Raw genomic sequence first — 22,165 nt, 5'->3', positions numbered from 1 at the left:
GTTCTCTCCCTCTGCCCATCTGCAGCCTGAGCCTGCTGCCAATGCCTTTCACATGAGAAATTCAGCCCATCCTGGCCTCTTCCACTCCAAGTATTAAAACACAGCACCTACTCCTCCAAGGGGCTCTGGAAAAATTTAGGAGCACTTGTTAAGGGTTTTGCTCTTTCTGGGAGACTTGAGCTATCCTCATGATTATTAAGAAACTTACAATGGAAATGGGATACACAGCAGGTTTGGACCCAGAAAACTTGGATTTTGATGCTAAATGTGCCTTTTTCTGGAAGTATGACCTTCTTTCTCTGAGCTTTTGGTTTTTCATTAGGAAAATAACTGCCCTATCTACTGCACAGGGTCGTGTGGAAGATCAAAGGAGCTAATGCATGTGAAGTGCTTTGGGAACTGGGACCAGCTTTTCAAATGTAAGCTGTTGTCAGCATTGCTATCTGGCAGTGCGGTGAAAAAGGCAAGTGGGACATCGTGTAACAGTGATTTGTAGCCTTGTAGATTTCTTAAGTACCTTGAGTGCTTTGAGCTGGAGCTAGATGTTTTCTGTTTGTAAAAGGCTCTTAACGGTGACTCTTAACCTCATGGACCCTTGAGAGGCCTAGTTTTTTATCTAGTAAACTTGCGAGACTTTGGGTGTAAGAGAAAGTATTTTCTTACCTGCTTCTGAGGGAACAACACAGGTAGTGCATGCTCTAAGCTACCCGGTTTCTACCCTGGAAGATTCTTGTTTGTTGGGTTATGTGTTCTCACCTATATTTTTCATTTTTTCTTTTCCTATTGAAATTCTTCAGTAATTATCAAGATAAATATTTATGCTCTAAAATATTTACAATGAATGAAGTTTAATGCTTATTGCCGTCTTTTCTACTCATTTTCATAGTCATGTTTTGAAAATGACATCAAAGCTTGACACTGACACAATTTTACCAAATATACCCTTTTCCTATTGTGTGAAGGGTCCATTTCCCTCTGGAATGACCATGCTTTCAGCTTTCCTGTGCTGTTTGCACACGAAGACTCTTTCTCATGCTATGTACCGTGTTGGCAAGTTCCTCCTGTCTTCAGCTGTGCTGGGATGACAGAATCCCCGTTTCCTAGTCACACACTGCTCCTTCACTTGTGGTTGTGCCTTTCTGCATAACCCATGTGCACTTTCTATTCATGAACAATTTCCTGTTTCCTGTGGTCAAAGCTGATGCAGAGCCTAACACTTTTACCTCTTGGCACCTTTGAGCTGGATGCCTGACACTTCCAAATTTGGGGAGCACGATTTATTCTGTGGCTATTTTGGTTTAGCATTTTCTGATTTCGTATGTGTCTAATTTCTTTCATTTCCAATTTCTATGGAGTGAAAAGCAGTATTAAGCCTACCTTTTACCAGGTGGTCTTATGATTTTAAAGAATCTCCACACATTAAAATTGCATTTTTATATAATATCATTTTAATAGAAATGCTCATTTTATGGAAGGAAAATGACTGATAAAATGTGAATGATTCTTAGGAGTCTCTTATACCCTTTTTATTGCATTTTGATGTGGCTTAATTCATTAATAAAGGTGGAAGAGTTGGAACTGTGGCATGTTTTATCTCCTCTCATTATTCAACAAAAGAGCATTTTTAAAAAAATAAATATTTAGAGAAAATTTCCAATTTTTCTTTTCTCAATAGTACATTTTTTAAAGAAATAGAAGGTCCTCAGACTCAATTCAAATTGGTATTTTGAAGCCACTCTTTCAATTCATTTATGCTCTTAATAGTCCCAGAGAAGTAAGGTACAATATTATTATTTCTATTTCGCAGATGGGTAAGATACAATATTATTATTATGGTCCCAGAGAAGTAAGATACAATATTATTATTTCTATTTCGCAGATTATTTCTATTTCTATTTTCTGATAGTCAGAAAAACAATGTGAGTTTTCCTGGATCACAGTGCAGCAATAGCATTTCAAGGAACTAGGCTAAGAACCAGTTGTTTTAGATTTTAAACCCAATTGCTAAACATTCCCCTACTCTTTCCTTCTCTTTCATCTTCCCCTTCTTTCCTATAAATATTCCTGGGGAATTCCACTCCATTTTAGAAACTGGAGAAGCTTTGGGGATTAAAAGAAAAAAAATCCTTTCCCTCTAAAAGTCCACATTGTAATGGAGAAAAATAACGTACACACAATTCATTTTTATATGATATGACATGACCAGAATAATGTTGGTGGTATGAAGAAAGAATTATGTGAATACTGAGAAAAATATGAGAAAGTCTGCCTGGGTGTTGGGGAAGGGAGAAGGGAGTGGGTGAAGGTTTTAAAGAATGAGAACATTTTGAGCTGAGGATTTGAAGACTGAGTGGGGAAGAAAGGAACGGGTGGAGGGGAGGTCAGCAGGGTGTGATACTGATATAGTTTTGCTGTGTCCCCATATAAACCTCATCTTGAATTCCCATGTATTATGGGAGGGACCCGGTGAGAGGTAGTTGAATCATGGGGGCAGGTCTTTCCCATGCTGTTCTCGTGACAGTGATCGGGTTTTAAAAATGGGAGTTTGTTTGCACAAGCCCTCTCTTTGCCTGCTGCCATCCATGTAAGATGCGACTTGCTTCTCCTTGCCTTCTGCCATGATTGTGAGGCCTCCCCAGCCACGTGGAACTGTAAATTCAATAAATCTCTTTCTTTTGCAAATTGCCCAGTCTCAGGTATGTCTTTATCAGCAGCAAGAAAATGAATTAATACAGTAAATTGGTACTGGTGGAGTGGGGCGCTACTGAAAAGATATCTGAAAATGTGGAAGTGACTCTGGAACTGGGTAACAGGCAGAGGTTGGAACAGTTTGGAGGGCTCAAAGGAAGACAGGAGCATGGGAAAGTTTGGAACCTCCTGGAGACGTGTTGAATGGCTTTGACAAAAATGCCGATAATGACGGAAACAATGAGGTGCAGACTGAGGTGGCCTCAGATGGCGATGAGGAACTTGTTGGGAACTGGAGCCAAGGTGACTCTTGTTATGTTTTACCAAAGAGACTTGTGGCATTTTGCCCCTACCCTAGAGATTTGTGAAACTTTGAGCTTGAGAGAGATGAATTACGGCATCTGGTGGGAGGAATTTCTAAGCAGCAAAGCATTCAAGAGGTGACTTGGGTGCTATTAAAGGCATTCAGTTTCAAAAGGGAAACAGAGCATAAAATTCTGGAAAATTAGCAGCCTCACAATGCCATAGAAGAGAAAAATCTCATTTTCTAAGGAGAAATTCAAGCCAGCTGCAGAAATTTGCATAAGTAACAAGGAATGTTACTTATGAATGTTAATCCCCAAGACAATGGGGACAATATCTCCAGGGCATGTTAGAAGTCTTCACAGCAACCCCTCCCATTACAGGCCCAGAGGCCTACCAAGAATAAATGGTTTCATGGGCTGAGCCCAGGGTCCCCATGCTGTGTGCAGTCTAGGGAAGTTGTGCCCTGCATCCGAGCTGCTCCAGCCATGACTAAAAGGGGCCAAGGTACAGCTTGGGCCATGGCTTCAGAGGGTGCAAGCCCCAAGCCTTGGCAGCTTCCACATGGTGTTGAGCCTGTGGGTACACAGGACTTAATAATAGAGGTTTGGGAACCTCTGCCTAGATTTCAGAGGAAGTATAGAAATGACTGGATGTCCAGGCAGAAGTTTGATGCAGGGGTGGGGCTCTCATGAAGAACCTCTGCTAAGGCAGTGTGGAAGGGAAATGTGGGATCAGTCCCCACACAGAGTCTCTACGGGGGCACTGCCTAGTGGAGCTGTGAGAAGAGGGCAACCATCCTCCAGACCCCAGAATGGTAGATCCGCTGATAGCTTATACTGTGCGCCTGGAAAAGCCACAAACACTCAATACCAGCCTGCGAAAGCAGCCAGGAAGGAGGCTGTACCCTGCAGAGCCACAGGGATGGAGCTGCCCCAAACCATGGGAACCTACCTCTTGCATCAGCGTGACCTGAATGTGAGACATGGGGTCAAAGGAGACCATTTTGAAGCCTTAAGATTTGACTGCCTTTCTGGATTTTGGACTTGCATGAGGCCTGTAGCCCCTTTGTTTTGGCCAATTTCTGCTATTTGGAATGGCTGAATTTATCCAATACCTATACCTCCATTGTATCTAGGAAGTAACTAACTTGTTTTTGATTTTACATGCTCTTAGGTGGAAGAGACTTGCCCTGTTTTGGATGGGACTTTGGACTGTGGACTTCCAAGTTAGTGCTGAAATGAGTTAAGACTTTGGGGGATTGGTGGGAAGGCATGATTGCTTTTGAAATGTGAGAGCATGAAATTTGGAGGGGCCAGGGATGGAATGATATGATTTGACTGAGTCCCTCATCTAAATTTCATCATCTTGAATTCCCATGTGTTGTGGGAGGGACCTGGTGGGAGATAATTGAACTGTGGGGGGCAGTTCTTTCCTGTGCTGTTCTTGTGCTAGTGAATGGGTCTCATGAGATCTGATGGTTTTAAAAATGGAAGCTTTTCTTCACAAGCTCTCTCTTTGTCTGCTGCCATTCATGCAAGATGTGATTTGCTCCTCCTTGTCTTCTGCCATGATTGTGAGGCCTCCCAGCCATGTGGAACTGTAAGTCCAATAAACCTTTTTTTTTTTTGTAAATTGCCTAGTCTTGGGTATGTCTTATCAGCAGCAAAAAAACAGACTAATGCAGGTACCCATCATTCTGAAATATGGGGTGCTCCAGGGTGGGGTTACCCAAAAGGCAGGGCAGCAAGTTAGGTAGAGCTGGGTCTTGAAATCTCCGTGCCTTTAAAATAGTGTGGCATATCTTGTGCAAATAGGGAGCTGCTGCTGGTGTGAAAGTGTGTGGCATTCATACACCCATGCAGATTCAGATTCTGATGTTCATAAAGATTGTTCTGGCCGCAGTGTGGAAGAAGAATTGGAGTGAAGAGAAATCAGGGAGAATGATACCTGTTATGGAGTGCATTATTGTGAACCCCCAAATTCATATGTTGAAGGCCTAACCTTCAATGGGATGGTTTTAGGAGATGGAGCCTTTGGGAGGTAATTAGGTCATAAGGGTGGAGACTTAATGATGGGATTATTGTCTTCATAAGAAGAGACACAGTGAGCTTGCTTCCCTTTTCTACTCTCTACTAGCTGAAGACATAGCAGGAAAGTGTCCATCTATAAGCCAGGAAGAGGGCCCTCACCAGACATCAGATCTGCTAGCATTTTGATCTTGGACTTCGAGCCTCCAGAGCTAGGAGAAATAAATGTTGTTTAAGCCACCCAGTTTATGATAATTTGTTACAGCAACAAACTGACTGAGGCAAGGCTCATCCACAATGGCAACTTGTAGGAGACGTAAACATGACTGAACTAGGCAGTGACAGTGGGGATCAAGCAGGCAGGGTAGAAAAATTTGACATTTTGAGCTAGAATAGAAAAAAAAAAAGACTGCCTTCTTGTAAAGTATAAGGGAGAAGACATACTTCTATTTTAAAAAGATCTAGAATTCTAGTAAAGCACAAATATATTTAGTTTTAAATTGTTATTATGTGGACCACAGCTCATTAAATACCTCAAATAATGGGTTTTCTGTGTTAAACATTTATGAGGAAGGCAAATGACAAGAAAATAGGCTGAAAGCAATTTTATTTCCAGGGAAGCCATTTCTGCTTTCTGTTTTGGGACCAGTCCATATTAGTTCAATTTCATGCCACTTTGGTGTCACATTTCAGCCCCTCTGACCTCCGAATGTTTGGTTTCTGGTTGTCCTGCATTCACATGCCCACGCAGAGCGAGCGGCTCCCTCCCCCCTGCCGAATGCAGGTACTCAGTTAGGCAGCACTATCAGAGGTAGTTCGGGACAGTCCTTTGTGGGCCTGCCCCTTCTGCTACAGTGTTATCTCTTTTAGAGAAGGGGCTGTTTTTTACTCTACTTTCTATCTCAAAGGGAGGAAAGTAATATTTAGAGTTTCCACTATGTGTCACACACTGTCTAGGCAATTAAAATATATGGGGGCTTTCAATACCCAAATAAGGAGAATTATCATCATTTCATGGATTACGTGGCTGAGATCTGAATTACACAATGAGAAAGCCAATGCTTTCAGCATGACTTCACATTAATGTCCTAATGTCCGTTCTATGTTCTGGCATATATTTGGATGCTCTCATTTAATTAGCATTATATGGAGGTCAATTTTCTCATCAATTGATAACTCTGTCTATACTGGTGGAAAGGAATTTTCTGTCCCTGGAGTATATAAGTACGATCGTGTTTCTACTTTGTTCTTGGTTAAATGCATTGTATGTGTTAGTTCAAGAACTTCGCTTTGCAACCACTTATGTCTTTATGGGATAATGTGACTCAAGGGACTAACACTGGTTACAGCTTTTCCCAGTACATCGTTGGCTTCTCCTGTGCTAAGTAACCATGTGTTACATTAACAATAAGGTCACAGATCTCAGTGCTCTTTGAGTGTCTACCTTACTGCTAGTAGAAAAGTTCAGGCTTTTCCTATGATTATTCTTCTCAAGTATTCCCAGGAGCCACTGTTGTGCAAGGTGGGTCCTTTAAGGATCACTGTTAGTCTTAAGCCAAGGCAAATCCTATAGTTCTGCTTTATAAAGAAAAAGCCAGATGTAATATTCATCATGTTCACAGCAAGATGTGCTGTCTGTAGGACATTGTGTTGGACACACTGTGGTGCACATTCTGGGAGCGGAACCTGCTCCCGTGTTGATCTCTCATCTTAAGAAAAAGTATTAAAGGGGATAGATACTGATGTGGTCTGACTCTGTGTCCCCACCCAAATCTCATCTTGAATTGTAACATGAATTGTAATCCCCATGTGTTGGGGGAGGGGGGACCTGGTAGGAGGTAATTGAATCATGGGAACAGTTACCCTCATGCTGTTCTCATGATAGTGGATGAATTCTCATGAGATCTGATGGTTTTATAAGGGGCTTTTCGCCCTTTGCTCTGCATTTCTCTCTCCTTCCACCATGTGAAGAACATGTTTCCTTCTCCTTCACCTCCCACCATGGTTGTAAGTTTCCTGAGGCCTCTCCAGCCATGTGGAACTGTGAATAAATTAAACCTCTTTCCTTTATAAATTACCTTGTCTTGGGCAGCTCTTGATTAGCAGTGTAAGAACAGACGAATACAGATACTAACAGACTATAGGACTTTCATGACCAGTTGTCTGGAAAAGCCAATTGACCTGCTCCTGGGGACGTTGGGTCCACAGAAACTCACAGTCAAGGTCTGAAGGCTGAGATCCAGTTCAGCTCATCCTGCCAGAAGGGGAGAGCTCTCAATTCCAGCTGACTTATTGTCCAGGCCAGTGCTGTTTAACAGGAGTATAATATGAGCCACCTACGTAATTTTGAATATTTTAGTAATTACATTAAAAAATTAACAAAAACCAGGTAACATTAATTTTAATAATATATTTTCTTTGAATCACTATATCCAAAATATTGTTTCATGTAATCAATATAAAAATTGACATTGAGATGTTTTACATTCTTTTTTAATACCAAGTCTTTGAAATTAACTGTATATTTTACACTTACAGCACATCTCAATTTGAATGCTAAATTTTCATCCAGAATACTTGATCTGTATTTAGATTTCATAAAATGTATGGTTAAAAAGTCAATATTCATACCCGAGTTGTTCCAAGTATACTTCAACGTTTTCCAATAACTGAACTGAGTATCAGTTTTTAACTTTAACAAGTTATATTTAAATTTAAAAATTCAGTTCTTTGTTTGCACTAGCCACATTTCAGGTGCTCAGTTGTCCCACATGAGTAGTGGCTACCACATTGGACAGAGTGAGTTCCCAAGGTCATTTTTGGGCAATCTCAAGCATGTATATTTCTAATTTTACTTAGGACCCACAAGGTCCTAAAAACAGTAATATAAAAATAAAACACAGAAAAGCAGTATATCAAGTCCCTATTCTGGAGTAAAACTGCCTGGTTCAAATCTAAGCTTTGGTACTTTCCAGCTGTAAGAAAGTCACTTCACCCCCTGGGCCTGACATTACTATTAGGTAAAAAGAAGATAACGTTTTTTGTCTCAGCATTGTGATAAAGACTAAGCTGAACAATGTCTGGTTCATAGTGAGTTGTCACTACAGGTAAGGTATTATTGCTTCAGTGTTTAAAAATCATTTCATAATGTATTATCTCACTTCTTCCTTACTAAAACCTTATTAGGTAGGGAAAGAGTTATCTTTCTTTTACATAGATCTAGGATGTGAACACGGGTCTTCAAAATCTAAGCCATTTCGCTTTACATGTGATGATTACTATCCTCATCAGCTAACTTGAGTGATACCTGTGAGAGGCATGTTTCTACTTAACAGCTTTACTATACCAGCTTCCCTTCTGGCTTTATGGAAGTGGACCTGAGACAACTGTTCACATCGGTAAACCTGTTGTATGAGTTTTAGAGAAAGGGCTGACTTCCTATTAACATCAGGGATTTGGTCTTCTCATTCTCACTAAATATTTGCCTTTCTACTTTTTCAAACATTTATTTTAAAAGGAAGCTATAGTCTTGATTATTAATGCATATTAATTCTGCACATTGCTTTGGATTGATAGATCACAATAAAAGCGCATATTCAATATAAAATTTTCAAGTGCCCATACTATTTGTTATATCACATGCACAGAGCATGATTTTGAGCTCTGATTATCTCCTGTGGTCTGAGTGCCTCTGGCTTTTCTTCCTTAAGATACAAACAGAATATGCGCACATTGTAACTTTTGGGACACTCTTTGGGTCTATTTTCTGACTTTCCTTTCCTTTATTTTTTAATTTTTAATTAAAGCCTACAGCAACTGGTATGACCGGGCAGTCTCCCATCCAAGTTCTAACCAGGCCCGACCCTGCTTAGCTTCCAAGATCAGACAAGATCAGGCACGTTCAGGGTGGTATGGCGGTAAACGACTTTTCTCTCCTATAATGATTTTTCATAAATAGGTGCCTGCCTCCAGGTGTCATTACGCTCCATCTTGACAATCTGCTGCTTGTCAAGATTGCACAATCGTCCTTTGTATCCATGTCCATGAGCCCACGAAACTGCTCAGGGGATCAGGCCCCTTGTGAAATATCTGATTGAACTTAGACTCCATCATACCATCTCAATGAATCAAGCCACTGTAAATCACAGCTTTGCTCTGCCAGTGGTCTCTCAACTTTCAATACATTTTGATTTAAGGGATGTTGGTCTGTGATCATCTCATATTTCATGAGATGATATACTGCGAGTACAGGCAAAGAACTAAACAAAATAATCAGAGGAGAAAGTTATGGGGAACACAGGTGAGAGAGATAAGGGACAACTCACGTATTACCGTATTTGCTGTTATTTGTGAACACAGATAAAACACCATAACTGGTTCTTTTGGTAATAGTTATATAGTGATCTTCTGGACTTCCTGCACCAGGGATGCTTGATGAAGGCAGACCTAAAAATTTTTATGCCTTAAAGAATTCTTTAAGTGAATGTTTCTTTTGGCTTGTGTCTGTGCAATCACCATTATTTATGATGTCAGTATCAGTATATATTTTTCCAGAGTACATATATATACATATGCTCTGAAAAAATATTATTTTTTGGATATAAACCAGGAAGAAATGCTGATCTGAATTAGTTCTTTCTCTGCAAAGTGATACTAAATAATATTTTTAAAAAGACTATTTTTTTTATTATCAAGGAACATATTCCACATCATTAAGGAAAATATAATAAAATCACCCATAATTGCTCCTACGAAAGATAGCCATTCTTAATATCTTATTTCTTCCCAGTCTTTTATAGGTATCTATTTAATAACATAGTTATAATTATGTGGTATATATTAATAGTTTTATATCTTACTTTTTCTTTTAACATTATAAATTTTTTAAATGTTTTATTTTTAATAGATAAATAATGATTGTCTACATTTATGGGGTATAATGTGATATTTCATTATATGTATATATTGTGGAATGATCCAATCAGGCTAATTAACATACCCCTCACTGCAAATATTTATCTCTTCTTTATGGTGAGAACATTAACAATTCTCTCTTTCAGCTATTTTGAAATACACATTATTATTAACTTGTAGTCACCATGTTGTGCAATAGATTACCAGAACTTACTCTTCCCTTCTAACTGTAATTTTGTCTGCTTTGACCAACGTCTTCCCTTTTCCTGTCTCCCCCAAGTTTCTGGTAACTACTATTCAACTCTCTATTTCTGTGAGTTCAACTTTTTAAGAATACCACAAACAAGTAAGATCTTACAGTCTTTGTCTCTTGTACCTGGCTTATTTCACTTAGTATAATGTCCATTAGGTTCATCTACATTGCTGGAAATAATGGCATTTCCTGCTTTTTAAAGGCTGAATAGTATTCCATTATGTATATACCTATATTACATTATTATCTTTTGTCATTACAGGGTGATTTTATTGGGGAACTTACAGACAGAAAGGTTTTCTTAGAGGGCTACATGAAGATCTACACTCCGTTACCTCCCAGACGTAGGGATTACATGACATTAGGAAAAGATACATGCACCACATTATTTTAATCCATTTGTTCCTTGTTGGGCATGTTGGTTGTTTCCATTTCTTGGCTAATATGCCAAATGTATTAACTTTGCAAATATAGTTGAAGACACCTAGTATCCCTCTAATCCTTTCCTTTCTGTACACCCCTACCCCTCTCTTAATGCAGAGGTAAGCATTGTCTTGAATTTTGGTATTATTTTGTTTTAAAAAATTGATACATAATATTTTACATATTATGTATATGTTAATGTGATATTTTGTAACATCCACTAGAATGTATAATAATCAAGTGAGGGTATCCATTACCTTGAATACTCATCACTTCTATGTGTTGGGAACATTTCAAGTCCTTTCTTCTAGCTACTTCGAAATAGGTAATGCATTGTTGCTAACTCTACCATTCTACTCTGCCACTCAACACTAGAATACAGACCTTCTAACTGTGTTTACACCCATCCAACCAACCTTTTTTCCTCCACACTTCTACCCACACACCCTTCCCAGCCTCTGGTGGCTTATTTTTCTACTTTGTACCTCCATGAAATCAACTTGTTTAGTTTCCACGTAAGAATGAGAATATGTGGCATTTGTCTTTTGTGCCTAGCTAATTTCACTTAACATAATGAACTCCAGTCCATCCATGTTGCTGCAAATGACACGATTTCATTCTTTTTTTATGAATGAATACTATTCCATTGTGTGTATATATATTATATTTTCTTTATTCATGTGTCTGCTGATAAACAATTTGGCTAATTTAATATCTTTGCTATTGTGAATAGTGCTACAATAAACATGTGAGTGCAGGCATCCCTTTGATATACTGATTTCTTTTCTTTTGGATAAATACTGATATACTGGTATCCCTTTGATAAACTGATTTCTTTTAGATTTGTACACAGTAGTGAGATTGCTGAATTATATTGTAGTTCTGTTTTTAGTTTTTTGAGAAATCTCCATACTGTTTTCCACAGTGGCTGTATTAATTTCTATTCCAACCAGCAATGTATAAGAGTTCCCTTTCTCTGTAGCCTTGCCAACGTCTGTTATTTGTTGTGTCTTGAAAGTCATTCTAACTGGTGTAAGATAATATCTCATTGTGGTTTTGATTTGCATTTTCCTGATAATTAGTGATGTTGAACACTTTTTCATATACGTGTTGGTCATTCGTATGTCTTCTTTTGAGAAAACTTTGCCCAATTTTTAATAGGATTATTATTATTAAATTGTTCAGCAGTTTGAGTTCCTTGTATATTCTGAATATTAGTCCCTCATTGGATGAATAGTTTGCAAATATATGCTCCCATTCTGTGGGTGGTCTCTTCATTTTGTTAATTGTTTCCTGTGCTGTGCAGAAGCTTTTCAGTGGAATATAGTCTCATTTGGTTTTGTGGTCTGTGCTTTTGATGTCTTAGCCATAAAATGTTTGCCTAGACCAGTGTCCTGAATGAACTGTTTCCCCTGTTTTCTCCTAGTAGTTTTATAGTTTTATAGATTTAATTCTATAATTCATCATGTGTTGATTTTTAAATATAGGTTGAGAGATAGGGGTCCAGCTTTATTCTTCTGCATATAGATATTCAATTTCCTCAGTACCATTTTATTGAAGAGGGTACCCTTTCTCCAATGTATGTCCTTGGTGCCTTTGTAAAAAGTCAGTTGGTTGAATGTATTTCTGGATTCTCTATTCTATTCCATTGGTCTATGTGTCCTTAATTTCTTCCTTGATCCAGTGGTCATTCAGGAGCATATTTTTAAATTTCCATGTATTCCCACAGTTTCCAATGTTTCTCTTGTGATTTATTTCTAGTTTTATTCCACTGAGGTCTGAGAAGATACTTGATATAATTTCAATTTAAAAAAAATTATTGAGACTTGGTTTTGTGTCCTACCACACAGTCTATCCTGAGAATGTTCCACGTGCCGATGAGAAGAATGTGTATTCTGTAGTTCTTGAATGAAATGTTCTGTAAATGACTGTTGGGTCCATTTGGTCCAATGTACAGTTTAAATCCAATGTTTCTTTGTTAATTTTATGTCTTGATGATCTGTCTAATCTGAGAGTGGGGTGTTGGTCCAATGTACAGTTTAAATCCAATGTTTCTTCGTTAATTTTATGTCTTGATGATCTGTCTAATCTGAGAGTGGGGTGTTGAATTCTTCAACTATTATTATATTAGAGTCTAGTTTTCTTTTTAGACCTAATAATATTTGCTTTATAAATCTGGGTGCTCCAGTGTTGGGTGGATATAATTATTAGAGTTATTGTATCCTCTTCCTGAATTGACTCATTTATCAGTAAGTAATGGCCTTCTTTATCTCTTTCACTGTTTTAAGTCTGTTTTTTCTGATGTAAATATAGCTGCTTACTTTTGGTTTTTGTTTGCATGAACATATCTTTCAGTCCTTTTACTTGCAGTTTTTATGTGTCTTTATAAGTGAAATATTTCTTTCAGGCAGCATCTGGTTAGGTCCTGTTTTTTAATTCAGTTAGCCAGTCTATATCTTTTAAGTGGAAAGTTTAATCCATTTACATTCAAGGTTATTATTGATATGTGAGAGCGTATTCCTGTCATCTTATTGATAGATTTCTGGCTGCTTCGTGTACTCTTTGTCTTTTATTTCTCTTATTGTTCATCATTGTGGTTTTGCGGTTAGTGATAACATTTGAGTCTTTTCTTTTCCTTGTTCATGTGTTTCCTCTACCAGTGGTTTTTATATTTTCATGTGTTTTCATGATGGTTGAGAGTGTTGTTTCACATCTAGGTATGTGACTCCCTTGAGCATTGCTTGCAGGGTCCCTTCGGTGGTGACAAATTCCCTCAGCCTTTGCTTGTTTGGGAAAGACTTTATTTCTCCTTTATGTATGAAGGATAACTTTGCTAGGAAGGGTAGCCTTGGCTGAATGCTTTCTTTCCTTCAGGACTTTGAATATATTATCCCATTCTCTCCTGGCCTATCAGGTTTCTGCTGGGAAATTCACTGTTGGTCTTATGGGGGCTCCTTTATAGGTAACTATATGCTTTCTCTTGCTGTTTTTATAATTTTTCTTTGACTTTTGAAAATTTAACTATAATGTGCTATAGAGAGATGTTTTTGAATTGTGTCTATCTGGTGATCTCTGAGCCTTCTGTATATATCTATATCTCTTGCTAGACTTGGGAAGTTTTCATCTATTTTGCAATCAAATAGATTTTCTAACTCTTTTCACTTTTGAGGGATTGAAAATTGGAATATTTGGTTGCTTTATGGTATCACATATGTTGTATAGGCCTTTACTCATTCTTTTTTATTCTTTTTAATTTTTGTCTGACTGGGTTATTTCAAAAGACCTGTCTCTAAAGTCTGAGATTCTTTCTTTTGTTTGATCTAGTCTGTTGTTGAAGCCTTTGAATGTATTTTGTACTTCATTCAATGAATTCTTCGGTTTCAGAATTTCTTTTTGGTTCTTTTTTAATGATACCTATCTTTGGTGAATTTCTCATTTATATTCTGAATTGTTTTTCTTGATATATTTGTATTGTTTTTCTGAGTTTCCTTTTATCTCAATGAGCTTTTTTTTTTTTTGAGACAGAGCTTTGCTCTTATCATCCAGGCTGCAGTGCAATGGTGTGATCTTGGCTCACCACAATCTATACCTCCTGGGTTCAAGCAATTCTCCTGCCTCAGCTTTCCTGGTAGCTGGTATTACAGGTTTCCACCACCATGCCCAGCTAATTTTTGTATTTTTAGAAGAGATGGGGTTTCATCATGTTGGCCAGGCTGGTTTCGAACTCCTGTCCTTATGTGATCTGCCCACCTCAGCCTTCCAAAGTGCTGGGATTATAGGCATGAGCCACCACGCCTGGCAATGAGCTTCTTTAATATTTGGCATTCTTTATTTGGGATCTTATAAATGTATTTTTCACTGAATTCCATTCTTAGAGAATTGTGTTCCCTTAGAGATGTCGTATTTCCTTGCTTTTTCATGTTTCTTTTTACATTGATATCTGTGCATCTGGTGTAACAGTCACTCCTTGCAATTGGTTACATGTGCTTTCATAGGAGAGGCCTTTTTCCCGAAGCAGTATCTGTGTTGTTGGTTGAGTAGGGCACTTTGGTTTTGATTCTGGACGTGTGCAGTAGTGTAGTCTCTGTGTGATTTCTTCAGTCATAAACAGTGTCAGTGGTGTCTATGATTTCTTTGATAGCTTAGGGTGGGGTGATTCGTGGAGGCTGTGGTGAAGTTTTGCTGGAGACTAGGATGCCATGTGGGCCAGTCTTTGGGCTTTAGTGGCAGAAGTGATGGACCAAGTGTGACTGTTCTTGGGTTCTGGGGTGGTGTACGCTGACATTAGTATTAACTGGTTCAAGAAGGCCAATTCTTGGCCTTCAGGTGATTTGTTCAAGTGCTACAAATGGCAGCAGTGGGGCAGGAAGGTGAGCAGGTTTTCTGGTCTCTGGACAGTGGCATGTAGCACACGTAGCACTGTGATGGCAGTAGCACTGTTAAGACAACCTCCTGGGATTCAGTAGCAGTTTACACTGATGTTAGTGGTGGTCGTGATGGGCTGAGCAGGCCAGTCCTCAGGCCCCACAGGTTGTGTGTGTGGGCAGGTGCCAGCTGTGGTGTGCTGGGCTAGGCAATCCCAAGGCCTCTGGAGGGCATGCTTAGTTACTGGGGGAGGGCAGAGCCCTACTTCTGGGGAGCGCAGGATTACTTTCAGTAGAAGCAGCCATAGGCAGGCGGCTTGAGGTGCACTGTTAGCTCATGGTTTAGTTCCACAGAAGCCCTACAGTGGCAACAGCTATGGGCCATGAAATCTGTTCCAGGGATGTGTGAAAATGTGCAGCTGCTCCTCTGCTTGGGAGGGTAAGTTGCTGCCAGTGGTTTCTGTCTTGGCTCCATTAGTGGCAGCTATAGGTGGGGAATGTCAGTGGGGTCTAGCAATGTGGAAGTGTAGAAGTGTTTGGGCCCCAGAGCAAGATGCCATGTGGTAGGCACTGGGTTATCAGAATGGCATCCTGCTGCAGCTACTTAGGACCTGGGTGTTCCTGGGACTCTTTGTGAGCTCCCTCTCTGGAGTACAGTCTTCAGGCTGTTCTTTATGTCACTCAGGGCCTGCAAGGGTCCAAGGGGCTTTCCGATGGCTGGGACTGCAGGAGTCTGCAGTGGGAATATGGACCACTGGGGGTCTCTCATCTACTTTTTACCTGCATTGGAAAGCTTCTCCAGGCTCCTGCCAATTCCAGCTGAGCAGGCTCCCCTGCTCCCCTTTCCTTCCGTGCTTTCAGTGTTTCCCATCCCTTGTCAGATGAATTCCAGTGTTTTCTCTTATATAATCTATTTGAAGTATAATTAACCACTTGCTATTTGGTTCTTCTTCGTGGAAGGAGTGAGTACCAGACGCATTTAGTTAGCCACCTTGAACTGTTTGGTCCCCTAGTAATTCTTTTACTTTATTGAGGAACCTCCATAGAGTTTTCCAAAATGGTTGTACTAATTCACAATACCACCAATCATCTATAAGCGTTTTGGTTTTTTCAATTCCTCAACAACACTTAATATCTTTCATCTTTTTATAAATAGCCAATCTAACATATGTTAGGTGATACTTCATTGTGGTTTTAATTTACATTTCTCTGATGACTAGAGATGTTGAATATTTTCTTATATATCTGTTGTCCACTTCTATATCTTCATTTGAGAAATGTCTTTTCAGGTCTTTTGCTCTTTTTTTTTTTTTTTTTTTTGAGACGGAGTTTCGCTCTTGTTACCCAGGCTGGAGTGCAATGGTGCGATCTCGGCTCACCGCAACCTCCGCCTCCTGGGTTCAGGCAATTCTCCTGCCTCAGCCTCCTGAGTAGCTGGGATTACAGGCACGCGCCACCATGCCCAGCTAATTGCTCATTTTTTAATATAATTGTTTGTTTTCTTTTTACTGAGTAGTTTGAGTTCCTTGTATATTTTAGATATTAGCCCTTTATCCAATATACGATTTGCAAATATTTCATCCCAATCTGTGGGTTGTCTCTTCATTCTTTTAATTGTTTTCCTTTGCTGTGCAAAAGGTCTTTAGTTTTATGCAATCTCATTTATTTATTTTTGCTTTCATTATATGTGCTTTCAGACTCTTAAGAAATCACAGCCCAGACCAATGTTATGGAGCTTTCCCTCTATAGTCCCTACTATTAGTTTTACAGTTTCAGGTCTTACATTTAAGTCTTTAACTGATTTTGAGTTGATTCTTGTATAAGGAGTGAAGTAAGAGTCAATTTTCACTCTTCTGCATGTGGATATATAATTTTACCAACATCCGTCATTAAAGAGACCATCCTTTCCCCATTGTATGTTCTTGGTACCTTTGTCAGACATCAACTGACCATAAATGTGTGGGTTTATTTTGGGGCCCTGTATTCTATTTCATTGGTCAATGTGCTGCTTTTGTGCCAATACCATGCCATTTTGATTACTATAGCTTTGTAATCTATTTTGAAATCCAGTAGTATGATGTCTTTAGCTTTAATATTATAATTTTTATATGTTATTAGGCTAACCATTGGATAAACGTCATAAGTCATTTAGTCTATTACTTCTGCTGGGAAACTTTGGTTGAGTTCATCTTATTTTTTGAGGTTTCATCAATGTATTCCAAAATTCTACTTATTTTTCACTATTAAACAAATTACATTTTCCTATTTTACTCAGGATCTGGGTTCCTCCTCCTTATCCTATTCTCAAATCTTTTTGTTGGCATCAGTTGAGGTCCTGAGTGATGGCTACCAACTGACTACTTTGTCAAACGTGCAAATTTGACTACCTTGTGAAATTTGTGTTGCATAGCTTAGCGGGCAGAGAAAATACAATATAAAGGATCTAGAGGAAAAAGACTACTTAATGAGACAACTTAACTGATATCAGTCATAACATATATGACCATGAGAGTTGGGAAAGTACATTATTAGTTTTATAAGTTCGAATTTGCATTTATATTGTTTTCTATATCTGTAGGTGGCCTGTGAATAATTCTTAATGAATGCACATGGTTATAGATGTATACTATAAGCATTATTGGGTAGACTTGGTATATCTTAGTCCATTTTGAAAGATCAGGGTGGTGAAAGAGGTACCAATGGTGATTTTATGAGCTCTTTAACTAAACAAGAAAAATTTGAACAGTCAAGTCAAACTTGCTGAGAACATTTATTGCTGCCAGTTAAGATTAATGAAACATAGAGTATCTTTGGTAAAGACGAACTGAGGGGAATACCACCTCTTTCTTTTGGTGACAAGCTTTTGTTATCCAGCTGTAATAATGCCCTTGCCTCTTCTGGGATGTCTTAGTGGTAGTGCCGGCTCCCTAGTGACTAGCTTCGCTGAACAGTTTGAAGCCTCTTCATTTTTGTCTTTTGCCTTCGAGCAGTTCTCAGTTTTTTAGTTTTTAAGAAATTGTCCTCTAATTGGTATAAAAAATCTTCAATTCGTCCAACCTAGAAAAAATAAACAGATGCAACAAGATTTGTTGTTGGTTTCCTGGGTTTCGTATACTTATAAAAATGGTGAGGTATTTAAAATAAATGGCACATACAAGTCCATGTTGGAGCAGAACTGGCAGAAACAGAAATGACTAAACATAAAAGCCTCCTTCTGTTTCCGTGTTAGGTCCCCCTGTTTTACTAACTTAACACAAAGCAGAAGTGCGGGAGTTTGCGCTATCACTTGGTCCAAGGTATTGAAATGGAAATGGAGATTGTTGTTGCCATGCAGTTTTTAATGGTCAGTAAAACCAGGGCTTTAAAGAAAGTGAATGGTAAATGATTAATCCATGGAAAGCCCTTTCTCCACCTTCTTTATCAACAATAAGAGTGATAACAAACAAACAAACTTATCCCCCCTCAAAGCCAGAGATTCTAGCATTTAGATGGCCCCAACCAACATGAGAGAAAAATGAATATTTGTATAGCCTTGGCAAGAATCATTTTTCCTTTCAATGAAAAGGAAATTCTGAAAGAATGCATTTTCTTAAAAAATGCCACACTCCAGGGAATAAGGTAAAATGATCTACACAACAATTCTTGAAAAAGAATTAGTCTTTCTCCAAAGAAAACTTACAATTATTCAATGGCAGTTGATAGAATGTATTATACTGTTTGTCGGGAAAAAATTGTAGAATAAAAGTTTACAAATATGCTGAATTGGGTTCTCACGAAAGTCGGTAGATATAACAACTCATGCTTAACCCTGACTCCTAGGACCTGCATATTGTATTAGCTTAGCATTACTCACTGAGGAGCTCATTGTCAGAAAGTTAACTCAAAGCTAGAGCACTTACTATTCAAGGTACCTGAAGGTATCATCTACTTAAGATAAAAGCACTTACGACTTCAATTTTCCAATTTTGAGTTCCACTTTTAAATTGCTTGATTTATCATTCAGAGTAATATCCAAAGGATAATTCAGATTGTCAAAAAGAGAATAATAAATGGTAGCATTCATCCATATGTTACGCTTAGGTCTTATATCACACCAGCACCAGTGATATAAACTGTCCACTCTTTTTCTTTTTTTTTTTTTGAGAAAAACAAGATAAATTATTTATATGAAAACAATTCTTTGAAACCCTTTTAAAAACTACTTCAGGTACATTTTTTTAAAAAGCACATTGTTCTTTATGATGTCTGATCATTGCAGGACACATCAAAATAATTTGATAAAATATTTTTTGATTCCTCCATGAAGTCAATGCCTTATTCTATGTATTCCATATATATATATATATATATATATATATATATATATATATATCTGGTTTTCACCAAAATAAGACATAAAAAAATTAACATGGAGCACAATCAATGCAAATAAAATGGATGACAGCTTACCATTACTTCAATAGTTGAGTTGATGACTCATTCACATTATTTGTACTGACAATATATCATTTAAATCAAAGCTCTTTACAATGAGAATATTTGCAATTAGCCTAAATATAATTTAAAATTACAATTCTAATGCAGCAAAAAAGCTTCCTTCAATAAGACTGTGAAATAATTGTTTTTAAATATCCATTAGGTGTCTGCTGTCTTTTCAAAACAATTGTGTTCATTAAGAGCAGTATTGAGTAATGGGGTTGCGTTGTATTTTAAAAAGACAAAGAAGAAACATAAGATGTGTCACTGAAATAAAAGAATTCTGCTGAATTAAGTGGGCAGGTCCAGAGCACATAGTATGTGCGCGCTATACATGGCCTGTATGTTCACCTCCCACCTGGCCTGTCTCCCTCCTGTGCTTTCAATCCGTCTCATAATGATGCCGAAATGAGCTTTTAAATATAGAAATCTGATCAGATCTTTCCTTTGCTTGAATTACATTACATGGATTTCTAAACCCTTAACATGGCCTATACACCTCTATTTCTGGGTTATCAGGTTTCACTTGCATCTCTGGTGCTGTCTAATATCACTCCATCTGCTTTAGCCATGTGGTACATCTCTCAATTACCTGAGCACAGCCATGCATTGTTCTACGCCCCTCCATCTTCCTAATGGAAGACCCCCATTACAACACTTGTGTATCCTCTGGATTTCAGGTCAAACCTCAATGTTTCGGGGAAGTCTTTCTTTAGAACCCAGGCCAAGTTGGTTGTCCCAGTAACATTTTTTCGTCTCTTTGGATACTGTAATTTTTTTACTTAATTGCTTATAATGATTTATATAATATCTGCCTTCTCATCTGGACTTTCAACTCCATAAGGTAGGGACCAGGTCCATGTTCACTATTTACAAAACCTAGGATATTGTAGACCTCCAGTAATCCTACTCTCTGATAAAAGAGTTGAAGAGATTCAGGAAACCATGTGTTTTTCCATACTTCAGTGAAGGCTGGACGGAAGGATATCAGAAGGCCTTCTTCTCCTCTGTAAATTTAATGAACACAACTTTCTCATGCCACCATTGTTTAGCTTTGACCATTACCTGTCAAAGCAAGGTAATGACAAGGTGTTGCTTGTATACTCGAAACAGCCAGGAGTAGAAAGGGCACTGGAAGAGAAGTCAGCAGGAAAGCTGAATTCTGCTCTCAGCTTGGCTTATAATGCTGCTCTGTGACCCCAGGGAAATGACTCGGCCTTTCTGAACTCAGCTTTCACCAACAGTTGGTATTAAAAGAGGGTTGGCCTGGATAATTACCAAAGACACATCTGGCCATAAAATTCCGTGACCGACACTCACATCAGATCCAAGCAGTCCAGTCCTAAAAATGAGCACTCACATTTTCAAATCAGAGGTTATTCCCTTAGATTACACCATGAGACGAATGATACAATATGCAGCAAAGTAAGCCAATTTTAGCTTCTATACTTGCTGAAGTGTAGGACAGCTGCAACATGTTTTTTAGTAAAGCTGGTTATTTTCTTTTTTTTTATGTCAAGGAAAGAAAAATGCTGGTTAAAGAGAAAATAGATTCATATAACTAGAAGAACAGATTGCAAATGATAGAAAGTTCTGTAAAGCCCTCAGGAAAATAAAATACAAAGAAATATGTAAGTACCCAAGAAAGTACACAGTTTTTGAAGCAGAGGCTTTCTTAGATTCTTTTTGGTACAGAATCTACTTGCTTAACCGTATCAGATAGCCTACTTGGTCATTCTGAGTCTAATTTTCCCCTTTGCAAAATGGGCAGATAACCTTTTTTTGTGTTTATACGTGCCAATGCTGACTTGACATTGCAGTAATATGGACATTAGACCCAAATGAGCGTGCAAAGAATTTTAGGATGTCTGATGATTGAGGAGAATGAACTGTCAGTAGGAAGGCAGGTTCTAACATATCATATGACTGTTGGTCGTAACCCATATCAAAGAGTAAGGAAATTGTCATCAGCCAGTTTCTCAATGCCCTTCAACTCGTATGTAAACACTACGATAATGGGTTAAGTTGTGTTCCCCTCTAAATTTATATGTTAAAGTCATAACCCTCCGGTACTTTAGAATGCGGCCTTATCTGGAGAGAGGGTATTTACACAGCTAATCAAGATAAAATGAGGTCCTTGGGGGGGGCCCTAATCTAAAATGACTGATGTCCTTACAAAGCAGGGAAATTTGGAGACAGATGCTCACATAGGAAGAATACTATGTGAAGATGATGAAGGCAGAGATGGGGTGACGCCCCCACAAGCCTAGGTACAATAAAGAACGCCAGCAAATCACCAGAAACTAGGGGAGAGGCATGAAACAGTTTCTTCCTCACAGCACTCAGAGGAACCAACCTCGAAGGCACTGATTTCAGACTCTTACGCTCCGGAACTGTGAAACAATAAATTTCTGTTGTTTAAGCCCCTCAGTTTGTGGTACTTTGCTGTGGCAGCCCTAGCATGTGAATATTAACTACTAGGCCATAAATTGAAGGGAGAGCAATTAAGTTATAAGTCTCCCCTCAAACATGGCTTTGATCCTTTCCAAAATTCTCACATCCTGCCGATGTTCCCTACTTGGTTGGTACCCCCTGGCACAGGTTTAGTGTTTACCTTGGGAACCAGGCTTGTCTCTTGCCAGTAATGGCTGTGTGAAGAAGGTGATCTCAAACATGAATGAACAAGTAAATTATACTGAGAAGGAAGATGCTGG

At 38.5% G+C, this 22,165-nt stretch overlaps 1 protein-coding gene across 1 annotated transcript in view; it reads right to left on the bottom strand.

The window, feature by feature from the left end:
* Positions 1–17,724: 17,724 nt before the first annotated feature.
* Positions 17,725–22,165, bottom strand: part of SPATA16 (spermatogenesis associated 16) — a 237,335-nt gene continuing 232,894 nt past the window's right edge. The window contains exon 11 of the mRNA XM_032258285.1: positions 17,725–18,032. Coding sequence (XP_032114176.1) covers positions 17,910–18,032 — 123 coding nt within the window. The 3' untranslated portion in view covers positions 17,725–17,909. The remainder of the gene's footprint in view (positions 18,033–22,165) is intronic.

The sequence above is a fragment of the Sapajus apella genome, unplaced genomic scaffold (assembly GCF_009761245.1).
Source record: "Sapajus apella isolate SASKATOON/1434 unplaced genomic scaffold, GSC_monkey_1.0 scaffold101, whole genome shotgun sequence".
Lineage (NCBI taxonomy): Eukaryota > Metazoa > Chordata > Mammalia > Primates > Cebidae > Sapajus > Sapajus apella.
The sequence above is the reverse complement of the archived record's forward strand: the minus strand, read 5'-3'. Positions and strand labels throughout refer to the sequence as shown.